The sequence below is a fragment of the Panonychus citri genome, unplaced genomic scaffold (genome assembly GCF_014898815.1).
Source record: "Panonychus citri isolate SS breed McGregor unplaced genomic scaffold, ASM1489881v1 Contig00074, whole genome shotgun sequence".
NCBI lineage: Eukaryota > Metazoa > Arthropoda > Arachnida > Trombidiformes > Tetranychidae > Panonychus > Panonychus citri.
This window is the reverse complement of record NW_026515479.1, coordinates 1-16,188: the sequence shown is the minus strand read 5'-3', so window position 1 is coordinate 16,188 and position 16,188 is coordinate 1. Positions and strand designations below refer to the sequence as shown.

Below are 16,188 nucleotides of genomic sequence, written 5' to 3'. Positions count from 1 at the left end.
TTAGAATTTTTGAAGTTTTGACTCAACATTTATTCAAAAGCCATCAATTTTTTTTTGACTCACCATTGAATCAAAATGGCAAAAATTGCTTATTTTTTGAATCAACGTTGACTCTACAATGTTGATTGGGATTAAATTAACTTCTAAGGAAAAGGCGGAAATGGTAATGATAATAATCATGAATTATCTCCTTTCCCCAATGAACTTAATTGTAACGATGTAAATGTTAATCATTGTTCATGGTTCTGTGAACGCCTTTCCTGTTTCACACGCAATTCAATTTCAATTCAACTAATCAACCCTTTCCAATGGATAGAGGAATAGAAATAAGTTCATTGTTGCCACTGAGGTTCAGGGGAAGATCGTGAACTAAATTGGGTGGAGTGGAAATCATGAAGTGAGAAAATATCTATTGATAAAATTACTTTAAAATAAGTATGAACTTTTCTCATGGACTAATCATGATTATTGTTACTGTTTTATCATGCATCTGATTCATTAACGATCTTATAATCCATATGATCGTAATTAGTGACAAGGAGTTACGATTGAACATTTCAAACTTTAATTCGAACTTTAATTTCTGAACTTTGGCCCGAATCTTTTATCACATTGAGTTTAGCTTTTATTGTGACTTTTTCCTTTTCTTTTGTGCAGTTTTTAGGGTCAAGAGAATTTTTTTTTTCTTCGAAAATATTAAATTCCAAGTAGCATATGAGATTACTGTTAATAAATCGTTTTTTATATGTTCTTGTTATTGGTGTTGTTATGAATCATGATGATGATTCTTATGGTCATCATGATGATAATGGTAATGGTCAAATCATTTTCTGGACAAGATATGAAGGAGCTTGAATTTTGACAAGAAATAAAATTGATGTTACCAGGGACAAATTGGAAAGTCAAAGTTTTCCAAGTGTAAGAAAAAATGAAATAAACAGAATAGGATGAAGAAGATGCTGGTGATGATGATGATGAAAAAGAAGAGAAATGATTTTTAAGAAAAATGAGAGAGATGTGAAGAGAAGGAGAGAGAGAGAGAGAGCGAGAGAGAATGTTCGTTTCATATCCCACTCTTTCAACTTTTGATCTCCTTTCATCATGAACTTTTTATCTGCAAAAGCTCAATTCATGTTCAATTCAAAGAGACTCATGGAAAACAATAATATTACCTGCCAATCAACATTATCTACCATTAGAAGTAAAAGTCAATGAAAAACCAATGAAACTCAAAATTTCCCTGGAAAAAGTTTTCACCTCATCATCTCACTTCAATTTCCACCATACTCTCTCATCTCATTCCTTAGAATTTCAGTCTTCGGTCTATTTAACATCACTGATCGGCGAATAGAAATTCATAGCAAGTAATCAATTCTAGCTTATAAGAGCTCGTATCCATCCAGAACTCCAACCTAAAGGCTAACCATTTATCGCAACAATCGCTTATGAATTGACAAGATAACCAGCCAACTGACCTCTACCCTTCTGATTCTCAGCGAGGTGGAAAAAATCTTGGCTGAATTAATAACCAATTCAATCAGATAATCATGTTCTCAATTCTGATTGCTATTGTTTTCATTTTCTATTTGTTTCAATTAAAATTACCGGCTAATGTTGTTTCCTAGGGTAACAATCACCATAAAGATACAAAGTCTTCACATGACTCTTGACCTCGAGAACCTCATTTACCAAGTGTAAAGGACACTCTTTCTCATTTCCATTGCTCTTGACATAAAGAGTCTTAAAATCAACCATCACCTAAATTAAACAATTAAAGGTTTTTATAGTGAATTTAATAACAACAATCAAGTGTATAGTGAATTTATGAATGTATTAAATGTAATAACAATCGAATGATGAAATGGACCATCTCGTTAGAAATCTAATGTCAAAGTGATTAAATCTAATCAGATTTGTTGAATTTTCTCAATCTTCCCTGTTGAATAAAGAAAATGAGAAAACCTTACCGGTTGGTGAGTTTCATGTCTTCTGGCTATCTCTGGACAGATTAATATCTTCATCGTGATCATCTCAAGTGAAGGACTATCATTTTGATGGACAATTGATTGTTAATCTTAAATTGTTCATTGATTTGACAAGATAAACTTGAAGAGATTTAAGTAAATCAAATAGAGACAATGGAGACAACATTAGACATCAAACAATAAAAGTCAACGTATGAGAGCTGATTCCAAGGTGAGATGGTGAGTTTAAATGGTGGAAAATCTGAAACATTTCTCAACATGTTATCTCTGCTTTCAATTTATTAACTCGACGAGTTTCCATGTATTAATTGAGTATTTATAAGAAAAAGTTATCACAAGATAATCAGTAAAACCCTTTGGGTTTACATTGAACGAAGAGAAAAGTTTGTTTTTTTGTTTCATGTTTCAGTCTACTGAGAAAAGAAAAGAAGTGAAAGTATCAAAATGAAGAACAAGAAGATTCTGATGATGAATTTCCCTGTAAATCTAATCAGGTTGACCATCAAAACCCATGGATGTCAAATGGTAACTATAAATTGAGACTGTTGCTCAGGTTTCTTGGAAAATCTAGTAAAAAGTTTTTCCATCAGTTGAACACATTAGTTGATGAAAAAGTTTTCATGTTATCCTAATTAAGAAAACAATTTGAACTTAAAGAAACATCAATTAGGAGATAAATAGAGACTGGGATAAAGATGAGGCAAAAGGAGTGAGAGAGTGAGAGAGTATTTCTTAATATCATTACCTCCTTTTACCTGAGTAACAAGTTACTTCTCATGGGACTCATTCACCTTTTACTTCAACTATTTTTGACCTTTTAATGCCCTGAAAGATGATGATGACAAGAATATCAGGAGTTGAACAATCTGCTCTATTACAAAATCTGAAAGTTCAATTTCATCATTTGAACATTTCATCTTTTCCATGCACTTCATGTTTTCATGGTAAACATAAAGTTTCCACTCTGGTTTTCATTTTGAGCTCAGTATTTATATTACAAAGATGAAAAACTTTACCAGAGTAAAACTGAAAACTGATCCATAAAGTTTAGATTATTCTGAATGATAGTAACAGGATTGAATCATGATAATTACGATTAGACATGAAACAGGGGAGATCGATTCAAAGTAATTTCAGAATCCTCATTCATATTGATAAAGAAAAAGTTTCTCCTTTAAAAACTTTCCTCAGAACTTTCTTTAACCAATGTGATCAAAAAGCTTAATAATTGAACATACATGTGACTCTAAAATACCGTTGGTCATGATATACAGAATTCTGAACACTGAAACAATCTCTTTGGATTATCTGATTTATTATAATATCGAAATTGTAACATAATTATCATACTCATTGAATATCTACTGGAATAATTTGTTAATTTTGATAAATCACATATTTCTAAGTAAATTTGATTAATTTGCCTTTGTTATCATGATAATTTGTATCTATTATGATTAAGGTGATTAATATTATCGACACTTGATTAACTCTCATATTTAACTCGATAATCATGAGAAAATTATATCAACAGTGTTCAATATATGTTATGATTATTACTCTTGGTTTTTATCCTAAAAGTTTCATTATCTTCATCTTTTACTCATTAATCTTATCTATGAATCTTTATTCAGGATAATTAATTATTTTCGTGGTGAATATTTTTAATCCTCATCACCATGTTAATTAATATCATCATGGTGTTTATTATATTGACTTTAAAATAATTAGACAGAAATTAATCAGGATCACTGATTGAGAGCTTATTTCGTTTGAATCATGATTTTGTTTTCTTTTGTTCCCTCAGATTTCATGTCAATAATTTTTCCCATTTCGGTGATTTTATCGTTCCCATTTCAACTGAACTTTACTGGCTCTTTCAGGTTTATGTATTCCAAGGTTTTCATGGATAAGTGAACTATCAGCTTGGAATTATTGACGATATTTCATCATGTAAACAGTGCTAATATCCGATGATAAGTTCAATTAGCTTTAAACTTTCAATCTGTTAGTTGATTGTTACAATAATCAAGGAAATTGTTATGATAACCATGAAAGAACTGTAATAATCATTAGGATATTATTGCTTGAGAATTTTTCTTTATTTTCTCTAAATTTTATCTATTTCGCAGCCTTTGAAAGATAATTTTATTATATTGACCATCGAATTTGTATCACGTTCACTCACTCAGAACTTTTTTTCTTAAAATTTTCTTTTGTCTCGAATTTATCGCTCCTCTTTTCATAAGAAATAGAAAAAGATAATCAACTTCTACGTGATGTTTTAGATAATTTTTACAATTTTTATTTTATTCTAATAAGTTCAACTTCTTTTCAAGAAGTGACGATTTAATCTAATGAAATAGAAAAAAAAAGTTCTCAAAATGTTAACTTTCTGTTCCCATGAACTATCATGTAAATAAGTGAGTCAAGTAAAGTAGATAAATAAAGAATTGAAAATTATTCCATCTTACTGATTCTAAAAGTTATTATTACCATGAAAAGTAATCGTAACCATAGTAACCAATATTTTATATTTATGGAAAAAGAAGTGACCAGGTAAAAATATTGATCAATATATAACATGGTAACTATGATTCCCAGCTGAATATTATCATGATTATCTTGATATATCTAATTCCCATTGATGGAATTGACTCTTTTTCCTTTCCAAATGAAACTGAATCAATTGTTTCATCATTTTTATGGATTTTTTGACTGTTTGGAGATATTTTTACACCAAATACTCTTTGAGGTTGAAGGAGTAAAAACTGGGATACAAGAGGATGGCTGCGAGTATCACTGGAAGAGACTGTTTATCAATGATTGAAGAGAGAGAGAGAGAGAGAGAGAGAGAGAGAGAGAGAGAAATGGTTTATATATGAGATTAAAGTTGAGAAATGGTTTGTCAGGTAAACAGAAAGAAGGTTTTTTTACCCACCAAGCAGAAAAGTCCATGTAATTTGATGGTAAAAGTGTGTAAGATATTAAGGCGATTGTGATGGATGAATGACATTCTGTCAATTTAGATGGCAAAAGTTTAACCTTTGTCCGAAAATTATTTCTCATTGATTGTTACATCATTTTCTTATTCTTATATATTATATACCGTAGTCTGAAAAATATATATTGTAAAATGAAGGAAGTGGAAGATGAGGATGAGGATGAGGATGAAGAGGATGAGGATGAGGATGAGAAAAGAATGATGAAGAATTATTTTTACAGTTTTTTGCTTTTATAAAGCAAAGTTAAGTTTCTTTTGGATCCTTGGGATTGATTTTTAATACCTCTTTGTACCTTCAATTGAATTAAAAGGTAAAATGAAAGAAGGAAGATAAGGTTTGGAAGAGACAGAGAGAAAGAGAGAGAAAGAGAGAGAGAGAGAGATGAACGAGAGAGTGAAGATGATTCTGATGTAATAAAAAGGGATGTGGATGAGAGATTAAGGAGAGAAGAAGAAAAAATTCTGAAATTATCTTAGAAAACTATAATAATATGAACTTCCTCAAGAATCATGAATGAATTTTTACTCCATCAACTTTGACATTTTCATTTTTCTTTCATGTTACCTTGATGATTTTATCATGGAAAATGAAATTCAAATTAATCATTTGATTTCAATTGTCAAGTAATAAAATGAAACTTTTCCATTGAAATTCATTTGATTACTTCTTAAATGTTAAGGTTTCTCCAATTATAATAAGCTAAATATCAATGAACTTATATATAAAAATAAACTAGAAACTTGAGTATGATGATAGTTTCATGATGAGGTGAGAAATTAATATTTAACTACATGAATAAAGTTGAATAAATGATGAAACTCTTACGAATTCAGAAAAATCTCTCATCAGCTTGATGAAGGAAAACATTCACATCTCAAGAATACGATTTTCATGGAAACAATTCCAAGTGAATATTAGATAATGGAAATGAAAATATGACCTCTCATGTTTTAGAATCAGATAGAATCGCATGAAAAAAAAGAGAAAAGAGAATAATATTCCATGATGAATGACCTGAGAAAATACCATGAATCTTTTCCAATTTCAGGCCAATGTTTCATAAGTTGCTTTCTTTATCATGATTATCAGAATTTTCCATTAAAAACCATTAAAAATTCAGAAATCAGACTCATATGTTTCTCTACACATATATCACGGAGATTACTTCATTCCATTAGTTAATCAGAGCTAAATTTTTCTTTTTCTTTCCTCAGAGTTCTGATTGTTATTCAGATTGAATGTTCTACCATGAACTCTGAGACTCTCTAGAATCAACAATTGATTTTAATTACATCCAGAGATTTTTTTTCTTGATATAAATTAGTAAATAGTATTATCAATCATTAGCATGACAGATTAAGATCAAGTTTCATTTCATTAGCTAATCAGTGACAGAGTGAATGGTGAAATGTAATCATCTAAATCACTTGAAATGATAAATTGTTTCGTATTATTTCAAGTTGATTGTATCTATTATGATGAATATTATTTCATGATTACCATGATCTCTCATGGGAGCTAAAAACAGTATATATTTCTCATGAATTCCATCAGAGTTTTTCCAGGATTTTTTCAATTCTGTTGCATTCGAAGTTAAAAGTAACCTAATCGTCGTTCAGAGGGAAAAAGTTTATTTTATCTTCTCATGAAGACTTATATAAATTCTATAGAAAATTCCGATCAAAAATATGATGTCTCAATTTCTCAATTCTCGGCAAATAAAGTTCAAATTATATATTTAACAAGGTAGATTCATAATTACCATGAAAGTTATACGAACAAGGGTTTTTATTTGTCTGGATTTGTTATCAAATTTCATGAAAAATAGTAAAATGAATGAATAAAAACTTCTGAACTAACTTCATAACTATGGAGATTTTTTTGAATTTTATTACATTTTGATTCTGTTAGAAAAATGGCTCTCAGAACTTGCTGAGTTCCACATTTTCTATTCAGACAATTATCATGGAACAGAAGAAATTTTCTATTCCCAACCAATCATGAGTCAAACATGAGAGTTTTTTTCCATCGAGAAAAACGACAAAAAATTCACCCTTAGGCTTGATTGTGATTAGGAAAAAAATATTAATTCCCTGTGTGTGTATACATTACATTCATGCAAAAGTTGAAAAGTAATCAATGTTATCATGAAAAAAGCACAGAAACTTGAAACTCAAATTATGTTATCATTTCATACTCAATGTTTCAGGGTGAACTCGAAATCCTGATGCCAAGGTATAACCATGAAACTTTTTCCCTCCTTTTCCATCATGATTTTTTTTCGCTACAAATATAATTGAATCCAGCAAATTCGAGACTGGAAAAAGTTTCTAAGTGTTCAAAGATGATGGACAATGACGGTTAATGCTGATGATAATCGTGATGATATTGAAATGCCTCCAGGGTAATTGTTGTTGTTTCTCTCTCGCTCAGATAGAAACAACGAAAACAAAAATTTATCTTTCTTCATATTATCGATACATAGAGATAATGATTATGAAGCATTATCGTTGAGAATATGATGAGAAAATGATGATTTTCTTCAGGGGAGAAAACAAAATGGATAACATCCAATCCACATAATCTATCATGAAGAAAACCTTAACTGATGATTATTGTATTTGAAACATTGTTTCCAAATTTACGCCTTACAGATTATTGAAAATTCTCAGACTGAATTTGGAACTTTTTTTTGTTCTTTTTCACTTTAATTCACTGCTGATTGAAATGATTACAATTTAATCTTGCAAAATTATTATTCACATTGTCAAGGCGGAAACTCAATATTTAATAATCACTCTTATTGTTTATCAATTGTAATTGTTAAATTTTTCACCAAATTTGATTACATCATGTACTCAATTTCCAGTTAAGGTAAATTGTTGATTATTATACAATTCAAATTTCTGTCTTGTTTACTGAGATTATTACATGAAAACCCTGAATTTCATCTTCCCACACAATTCAAACAATAAAATGAACTTGAGTTGATTATGAGAACAAAAAATCAATACAATATAATCAAAAAGTTGTTAGTTAATCATCAAGTTAATCAGTTGAGATTAACGATATTCAATTTTTTAATTGTGAAAAAATTTCATCACCACCAAGAGATTTCGATAGTTTCATATCACAACGACTGTTTCATTCAGTTCCCCTGTAAATTGATTCAAAAAAATGTTTTTCCCAAAAAAAGTTCTGATCTATTCAACATATCGATAACCTTTTCCATTTCGATTTTTGTTTGAAAGTCAATTCTTTATGAGAAAATGTTCTGAGTACAAGTTATTTAGTAAGAAATATTATTCATTCAATTGATTGAGGAATTATCATTTTCAAAGATTTTAGCATTAAGAGAATAATTTATTAATCTGATTAGCATATCGGTTTAGATATTTTAGGAGAAAAGCTATAACATGAACACGATAATATTATCATTATCTTTACTATTATTATCATCTAAATATATTATATGTACTTTCACCATGAAACCGAAAATGATGATAGTAAATTGAGTAAGGTAAACAATAAATAAGAAAGCGAACTGGATGACTGATGAAATCAATGACTATGAGGATGAAAGATGAGTTGTTATGATGTTAGAAGAAAATAAGAAGATGAAAAGATGTGTATCATCATCATCATCATCATTATCATTATCGAAATAGGAAGAGGTTTCGTCTTATTATTCTCATTGGGAGTGATGCTATCGAATATTAATCTTGGAGAAAAAATAAGGTTCTAAGTGGGCTTATCCGTTCGATAACATTAGTTTAGCTTCATCATCTTAAGAATTTCATCAGATTGAGAGAGAAACAGAGAGATAGTTGGTTTTAAGAGAGCATGGGGAGCAGAAGGACAGGGAATTAGGTATCACTGTTTCAAAACTCAAGCTTATGAACTTTTTTTTACTCACCAATTAATATTTTCTCACTCAGAGTAGCTTCTCACTTGCAATTACCTTTTTCTGCTTCGGCTCACCCACTCACTGAACTCACTTGCACCTCATCCTCCTTTTAATACAACATCCAACCAGATAACTCATTACATTAATTTGGGGATCAATTTGCCTCCCAGAAAATGATGCCAAGGATTATATACTATTAGAATCTTACCCACCACCTACTCCCACCTCATTTTGATCCTTCCTTTAAGCTTCTCTCTCATACCATCCAAAATCTCAAAGAGAGAAAGAGAGAAAGATAGATTTTATTTCCGTTAAGATTATTAGTATTATATGAAACTATTTTTTCTCTTCCTCCATCTTTTACTTTCTCACATACTTTCTCTCTCTCTCTCTCCTTGTGTATTATCATTATATTTTGTTTCTAATAAGAGAAAGTGAATCTAAGTGTTATCCAAAATCCAACCAGATTATTTTCAGAAATTAGCTGAATAAATAGCTATATATTTCACTCTCTTTCTCTTTCTGTCTCTTTTGCTTTTGCTTTTCCTTGTCCTTTCTCATCTCTATTCCTGTTTAATTGATCGCAACCACCACACTCTTGCTCTTCTTCTTGATCGTTCACTATTTATCCTCTTCAACCTATTCCATGTTGAATATCATCTTCATGATAAGACTCAACCTTCAATAGCTTATTCCTTTATAATATTATTCCTTCTCATCTCATAATTATGATAATCAATTGTAACTCATTTTTTCATCCTCTCTCTCTCATCACCATCATCATCACCATTATTTTCTTCATCTAATCTCCATTTTTTCCATTTGTATGATTTTAAGAGAAAGAAAATCATCTCCAATCTCTTACCCTGAACTTTAACCATGAAGATTATCAAGGGTATAAGACAATGAACTTGATTCGTGAACATTGATTTTCAATTGATAACTTAAGTTATCACAAACCATTGTTTTCCAATTTTTTCAGCAAGACCTCATCTCTCTCTCTCTCATATTCATCACCATGATGATAAAATAACAATGAAAAATAATAATAGTAATGTGAAAAAAGAGAGACAATTACAGTCTTTCTCAAAAAAAGCATTTTCTTTTCTTTCTTGAGGATCTTTTTTTTCTAGTTCTTCATCTTCTCACTTCCATGGTGAATCATTACCATGAAGATGATAATGATGATGGAAATCATCTTCATCTTTTTTCCCACTATCTCTTGTCTCTTTTATCATCATCTTCTTTATTTTTACCATGTTATTGTATCTCCGATGCTTTTAACAGCTAATGAGCCTCAACTTTCCTTTGGAACTTTTTTTTTTCTCTCCTTCGTCTTCTGTTTTTCTTACTCATGGTAACATAAACGATTCTCTGGGAGTATTTTTTTATCTCTTCTATTACTTGTTCTATTCCTCTTCATCTCATTGAAACACACCCTGACTTCCACCGGTGTGAAATCTCTATGAGTTGTTACTCCCTGTTGATGTTATCTTATCACATTGAACCTGATTCTTGTTCAGATAAATATTTACAATGTCACAAGGTTGTAATAATGATTCAGATAACAAGATAACATTAGAATTGAATGAAAAAAAAATCATCATCATCATGATATCACCTATCAGCTCCCATCTATAAGCGATATGATGATGATGATGACTCTCTATTATCATCTGTTGATAACAATTGATGTTATTAGTAAACTTTTATGTTTGAAAAACTTGAAAATACAATGATAACAATCAAAATTTCATTTTCTCATCAAGATTATCATGAAATCAGATTTACCATTGAAACTTTCTCTTGATATAAACTCTTATTGTTATTTTGTAATCTCTATTTTCCAATATGCTATTTCTAATCTAATTCTGTTCCTTTTTTTTCATCTTCTTGTGCCCACAGATTCAGATAATCAATTTTTTCGGGTGGTTCCTGTTGATATGACAATTACAGAGGGCGATGATGTTGAACTTGAATGCACGGTGGGTAATCAGAAAGGTTCAGTTCAATGGAGTAAGGATGGATTCCTTTTAGGTAAATATTGATTCTAATTCCTAAGATTATCCAGTGTAATATAATAAAAACGACAAATGCTAATCTATTGATCCTAATCCATGATTCCTATCAAAAAAGATTAGACAATCAAAGCATTTGATTATACTTATTATTTATCTTTGTTTGGATTGAAACAAATCTACACTAATATTATAATATCACAGCAAAAAGATTGTAAATATCAATTAATGCAAATGAAAAATTCTGTTATCGCCAAATTTCATGAGCTCAATAAGAAATATTCAAAACTAGACAATGAATTTTGAAATTTTGAAGGTGAAAACTCTTCTAATTTCAAACAATTTAACAACAATTAACTTGGATTATCTTGAGCTGAACATTTTAGGAATTAAATTCACTGTCACTCTATTGTAATGCAAATGAATTAGAACTTGAATCTTTTAGGGAAAAAAGTTCTGATGAGATGAGAAAACTCATGAGCTCTCCCTCTTCCGATTTTCTCACCAACTTTCTCATTCCTGTTCCTCCTTAAATATTATCATCATGATAATGATTCCTTTAAATGTTGTAACCTAAAAGTGTCGAATTGAATTTAAATTTCAATTTGAATTGTAATCTAATGAATTGATGAATTTTGTTCAATCTTTTGTTTACATTATAAAAAAGTTCAAAGGGAAACAAAAGGTTGATAATTTTTTCACCTTTTCTCTTTTGCCTTAACTTTTGTTATCCATTTCCTGGTTTATCCTGTTTTACATGGATGAAGAAAAGTTAATTGAAATTAAATCACCGAGTGACATGATTTTCTAATTAACACTAATTAAAAAGATATGTTGATCATTTGAAGCAACAAAAGTAATCATTTCATTTATCTGGATCATTGATTATTAATTGTTACACTTGAATTGAGATTCAATTTTGCTACGATAACAAATTTCAAACTCGGGATTGAGGATTTTTCATTTACATTATTGTTTGCAATTTAAGATGCATTTGATTACCATTTAATTGTTAAGTCTTTTTCTATCAAATTGTGAACAATTTGATTTGAGCTTGAAATTTAATCTAATTGTAAAACGAATAACAATCATAATAATCAAAGGTAATAATTTAATTCAATTTAGGAAAAGGCTGAAAATGGGAAGATAAAAAATTTAGATGAGATTACATGTTATCTTTTACCATTGAATTAGTTTTCCTTCTTGAATATTATCCTGGGAAGAGAAAAGCTCATTCAGGGTGAATTTCATTCAAGAATCACATTTACCTTTATCATCAACATTATCTCTTCCTCTCTTCCTCTCTTTCTTTACATTCAATTAATCCAAAGAATCAATGGTAATTGTGGATAAAGAAGAAGATTGAAAAAGAGGTTCGAAACTTATTTCCCTTCGTTTTATTTTCGAACAAGAATCGAAAGTTCTAATTTTAAATTATCGCTCACTCGATAACCAATCTTTTTATATAATAGTTATTCTGGTTAGTTTAGACTAAGTAAAATTTTCAAACACAAATTTTCATTAATTTTGACAATCAAAACAAACTCATTAATGATTAACATCATTACAAGTCATCTATTCATCTTTTCCTAATTTTCCTCATCATTATTATCTTTTCAATGGTGATGAGGATGATATCATTTAACCCTTTCTCTTTTCTCATATTTTAAGCATCTTTTTTTCCACCATTATCCTCATCACTTGAGTTACCTATTTAGTTCAATCCTCATTGAGTTCTCATTTCCTGGATTATTAAACTTCGGATATTATTAATACTATTGTTGTTGTCAAAAGCTTTTCCAATATTCATCGCAATCAATTCAATCAAATCGACTAGCCTGTTAAATTGTTGTTGTGACTGCATCAATATGCAATTTGTAATTGGTGGTAATTTATTTAAATTACTTGGTCATTATTGTTTTTACACATCGATTAATTATTAATTGTAATTCTATGGTAATTGTCATTGACTCGGTTGAATTTTTTTTTCATTGTTAGGATTTGATCCTGAAATCCCAGGATTCCCGAGATATTCAATGAAAGTGCAACAAACATTAGGAATTTTTAATTTACGAATCAATAACGTCCAATTAGAAGATGAAGGAGATTACCAATGTCAGGTAGAGAGAAGAAAAATCGTCACAATTAACCAACAGTTAATCTAAATCAATTAAACTTAATCCGATTATCCTTTAATCCAAATTTAGGTTGGTCCAGCTCTTAATAACAAACCAATACGCTCAGGCTCAAAGTTAACTGTGATGGGTAAGTTTGATAATAATTTTCACCACAACCAAGTGAATCAAATTGAATTTCACCATGAAAATATTACTTGTAGCTAACATGACAAGGATAAAATGAAATCGAAGAAGAAATTTCGATAAAATTTAATACTAGAAACTGTTTATACGATTTAGAAGTTAATTTATTAATATAAGGATACGATAAATAAGACATTTCAATGTTTACCTGGATTCTAAAGATGCTGAAAAGGGTTAATTTGAATTGAATATCATAAATTGTTTTCGATAATCATTTTATAATAAAAACTGACAGAATTCATGATAACAATAACTTATTACAAAGCTCATTCTATGAGAAAGAATATGTTAATTGGCTGGTTAGTTTGAGATTTTTCATTAGGCTTCAACAGTTAGTCTGGTTATGAGCTTTACGGCATTTCTAAAAAAACTATTAGTGTTTATCTTCAGAATTTCATAGCATTGTAATAATAATGTATCAATGGTACATAATCTCAGGTTTGAACAGCCTCAGGGTGGATAGTAAGTTTTAAAAGGTAAGTTTTTGAATACATTGTTTGTTGGGATTCTTTACAATTCCATCCACTCTTTTGAGCTCTGATCAGAATCTGAATTTTATCTGAATGAATGAATAAATATGTAACCAGAATATGATATAAGTATAGAAATATAATTCAATTTTGTTAGTTGATTCTTTTCTAGGTTTCTACTTTTTTCATTCGGTAAATAATACATATTGAATAGTTTCAGAACTTTTCGGAGTTTCTCTCTCTTTCTCTCTCTCTCTCTCTCAAACTCATAACTTTCAGAATCATTTCTGAGCTCAGGTTGATAAAAAAATAGTGTTATCAAATCTACCTTCTTACTCATCATCTTTCTCACTCTTTGAATACTCACCAATCTATCCTTCAGGTTATCATTGAAAAATATTTATATTTGTCATTATCATGATCATGGTAATTCAGCGGAATTCCTTATGAATCAGAACTTTCTTCCAATTCAATATTGACTTTTTTCCTTCTCCTTTTATTCATTTTCATCATTAATATTTCCATTAACAAAAAGGGTTCATGGCGAACAGAATATGAATCCAATTTCGAAAAATTCTCTTATTATTAAAATTTTAAATTATTCATATTCTTTCTTTCTAAATTGCTGCCATCCGACAATTAGTCTAATTAGCAACAATTAATTTCCATTCAATCTAAAAAAAAAAGTTTTCCTTAGTCTATTAACTAAACTCATTCAACTATTGTAGATAACAATTGTTCTTAGCGAGTTTACTGGAAATGTTTAGTTATCATGAAGAAAAATCGTATCCATAGTGTTTCTATTGTTATCGTGATAACCTTTTGATTTATTGTTTGTCGAACAAAATTGAAGAAAAAAAAAATTTCTTCTATTTCAATCTTTTTTTCTTCCTTCCGTTTCCTACTTATTTCCCACTTCTATTTTTTTTTGCACATCCGTTTCCGCTCCCATGTACTAAATTCCTAGAAAAATAATCTGAACAAAAAGTTTACGTTCAAAACTCCAACTAAAATTCAATCTCTAATCTCTCATAAGTTAAGATTATCATGAATTTTGAATGAATTGAAGGTAAAACTGTCAACCCAAAAGTAAATTTATCAACAGAGTAAACAAATAAACAGCATAAATGATTATCAGTTAATTGTTATCGTTCATAACTAATTTCGAATTTCGGTTTTACCAATTTCGATTTGTAAACAAAAAGTTCTAACTAAAAAAACTTCTAATTCTTTATCAGCTGGACCAAAGGAGGTTCTCATTTTATCTTCCGCTCCAGTTTTAAAAGGATCTTCCAAAACTCCTCATCATAATATTCATCATTCATCATCGTTGCCTTCACCATCATCTTTCACAATATCTTCCACCTCAACTAATTCCGAAGATAATTCAATCCAATTGAAATCTGATTCTAATCATTTCAACAATTATCCAAGTTTAATCTCTTCCAGTGAAACCAGGAAACATCATTACACAATATACGCCAAAGAAGCTCAAAGGATAACCTTAAATTGTAATACTAGCTCATTAACTAAACCGGAAACCAAATTAACTTGGTTCAGAAATAATATCCAATTGAAACAAGGTAAGATTTACACTTTAATTCACCCACCCAAATACACATAGGAATAGGCAATATATCAATAAAAACAAATGATTATTTTTGCATTATCTTTGTCCATTCAAGGAATATCAATATTATCAACATTATCGTCATCATCATCGTTTGTTTCCTACTCAATCTTCACCATGTTTGAATAGGAATAGATGATGATGATGATGATGATATTATTTATGATGAGAAAACAATCTTGCCTATTGAAAGAGGATGATATCAATTCAATGATTCTTGTTTGATCTTATTTACTATTATTTACTTGAATACCCATTATACCCAGAACACTGTAAATATCATTGTCGTTTCATTGAGTATTTTCATGATGACCATTGGGTGTGGATGATTATTATCATGTAGAAAATTATATTAACTTGATCCTAATTATATGTACTTTTTTTCTGTATCAATAGTTAATTCAATGTGATATGATAATTATTCACCGGAAGTAATAATTCTGAGTTGATTATTACTTATATTATCACCATTAGAGTATCAATGAACAGAGTGAAAAGTTAACTCATTCAAGACAATAATCTGAATTGATGAGAATCAAAGGTTTAAGAAAATGTTACATGTTAATTGGATCGAACTGGAACTTTAGATTTTGAAATTTTCCATGAATTTTTTAATTCAACTTGGAATCAGAGTTATTATTAATATTTTCACCTTCGTCTTTTCATATTCTTTCATAGCATAGATATGATGATTTTGACCTTATTATGGAACAGAATTTGATTCAATTGAGTAGGGAAAAGTGACACTTTTAGAATTGGAAAAATTTTCTCTTTCATGAGATGTGAAAAGTTCAGAACTTTTTTTTTCTCAAATATTTTTCACCAAATTCTTATAAATTTTTATACTATTTA

General features: G+C 29.5%; 1 protein-coding gene across 1 annotated transcript; it reads left to right on the top strand.

Annotated features, from left to right (window-relative positions):
* Positions 1-10,806: 10,806 nt before the first annotated feature.
* LOC128386732 (nephrin-like) lies at positions 10,807-15,289 on the top strand (the record flags this gene model as incomplete). Its single annotated transcript, XM_053345805.1, has 4 exons — positions 10,807-10,934; positions 12,914-13,035; positions 13,123-13,180; positions 14,945-15,289. Coding segments are annotated over exons 1-4 (619 nt in total), but the record flags the coding sequence as incomplete, so codon positions are not given.
* Between the last annotated feature and the right edge of the window lie 899 nt (positions 15,290-16,188).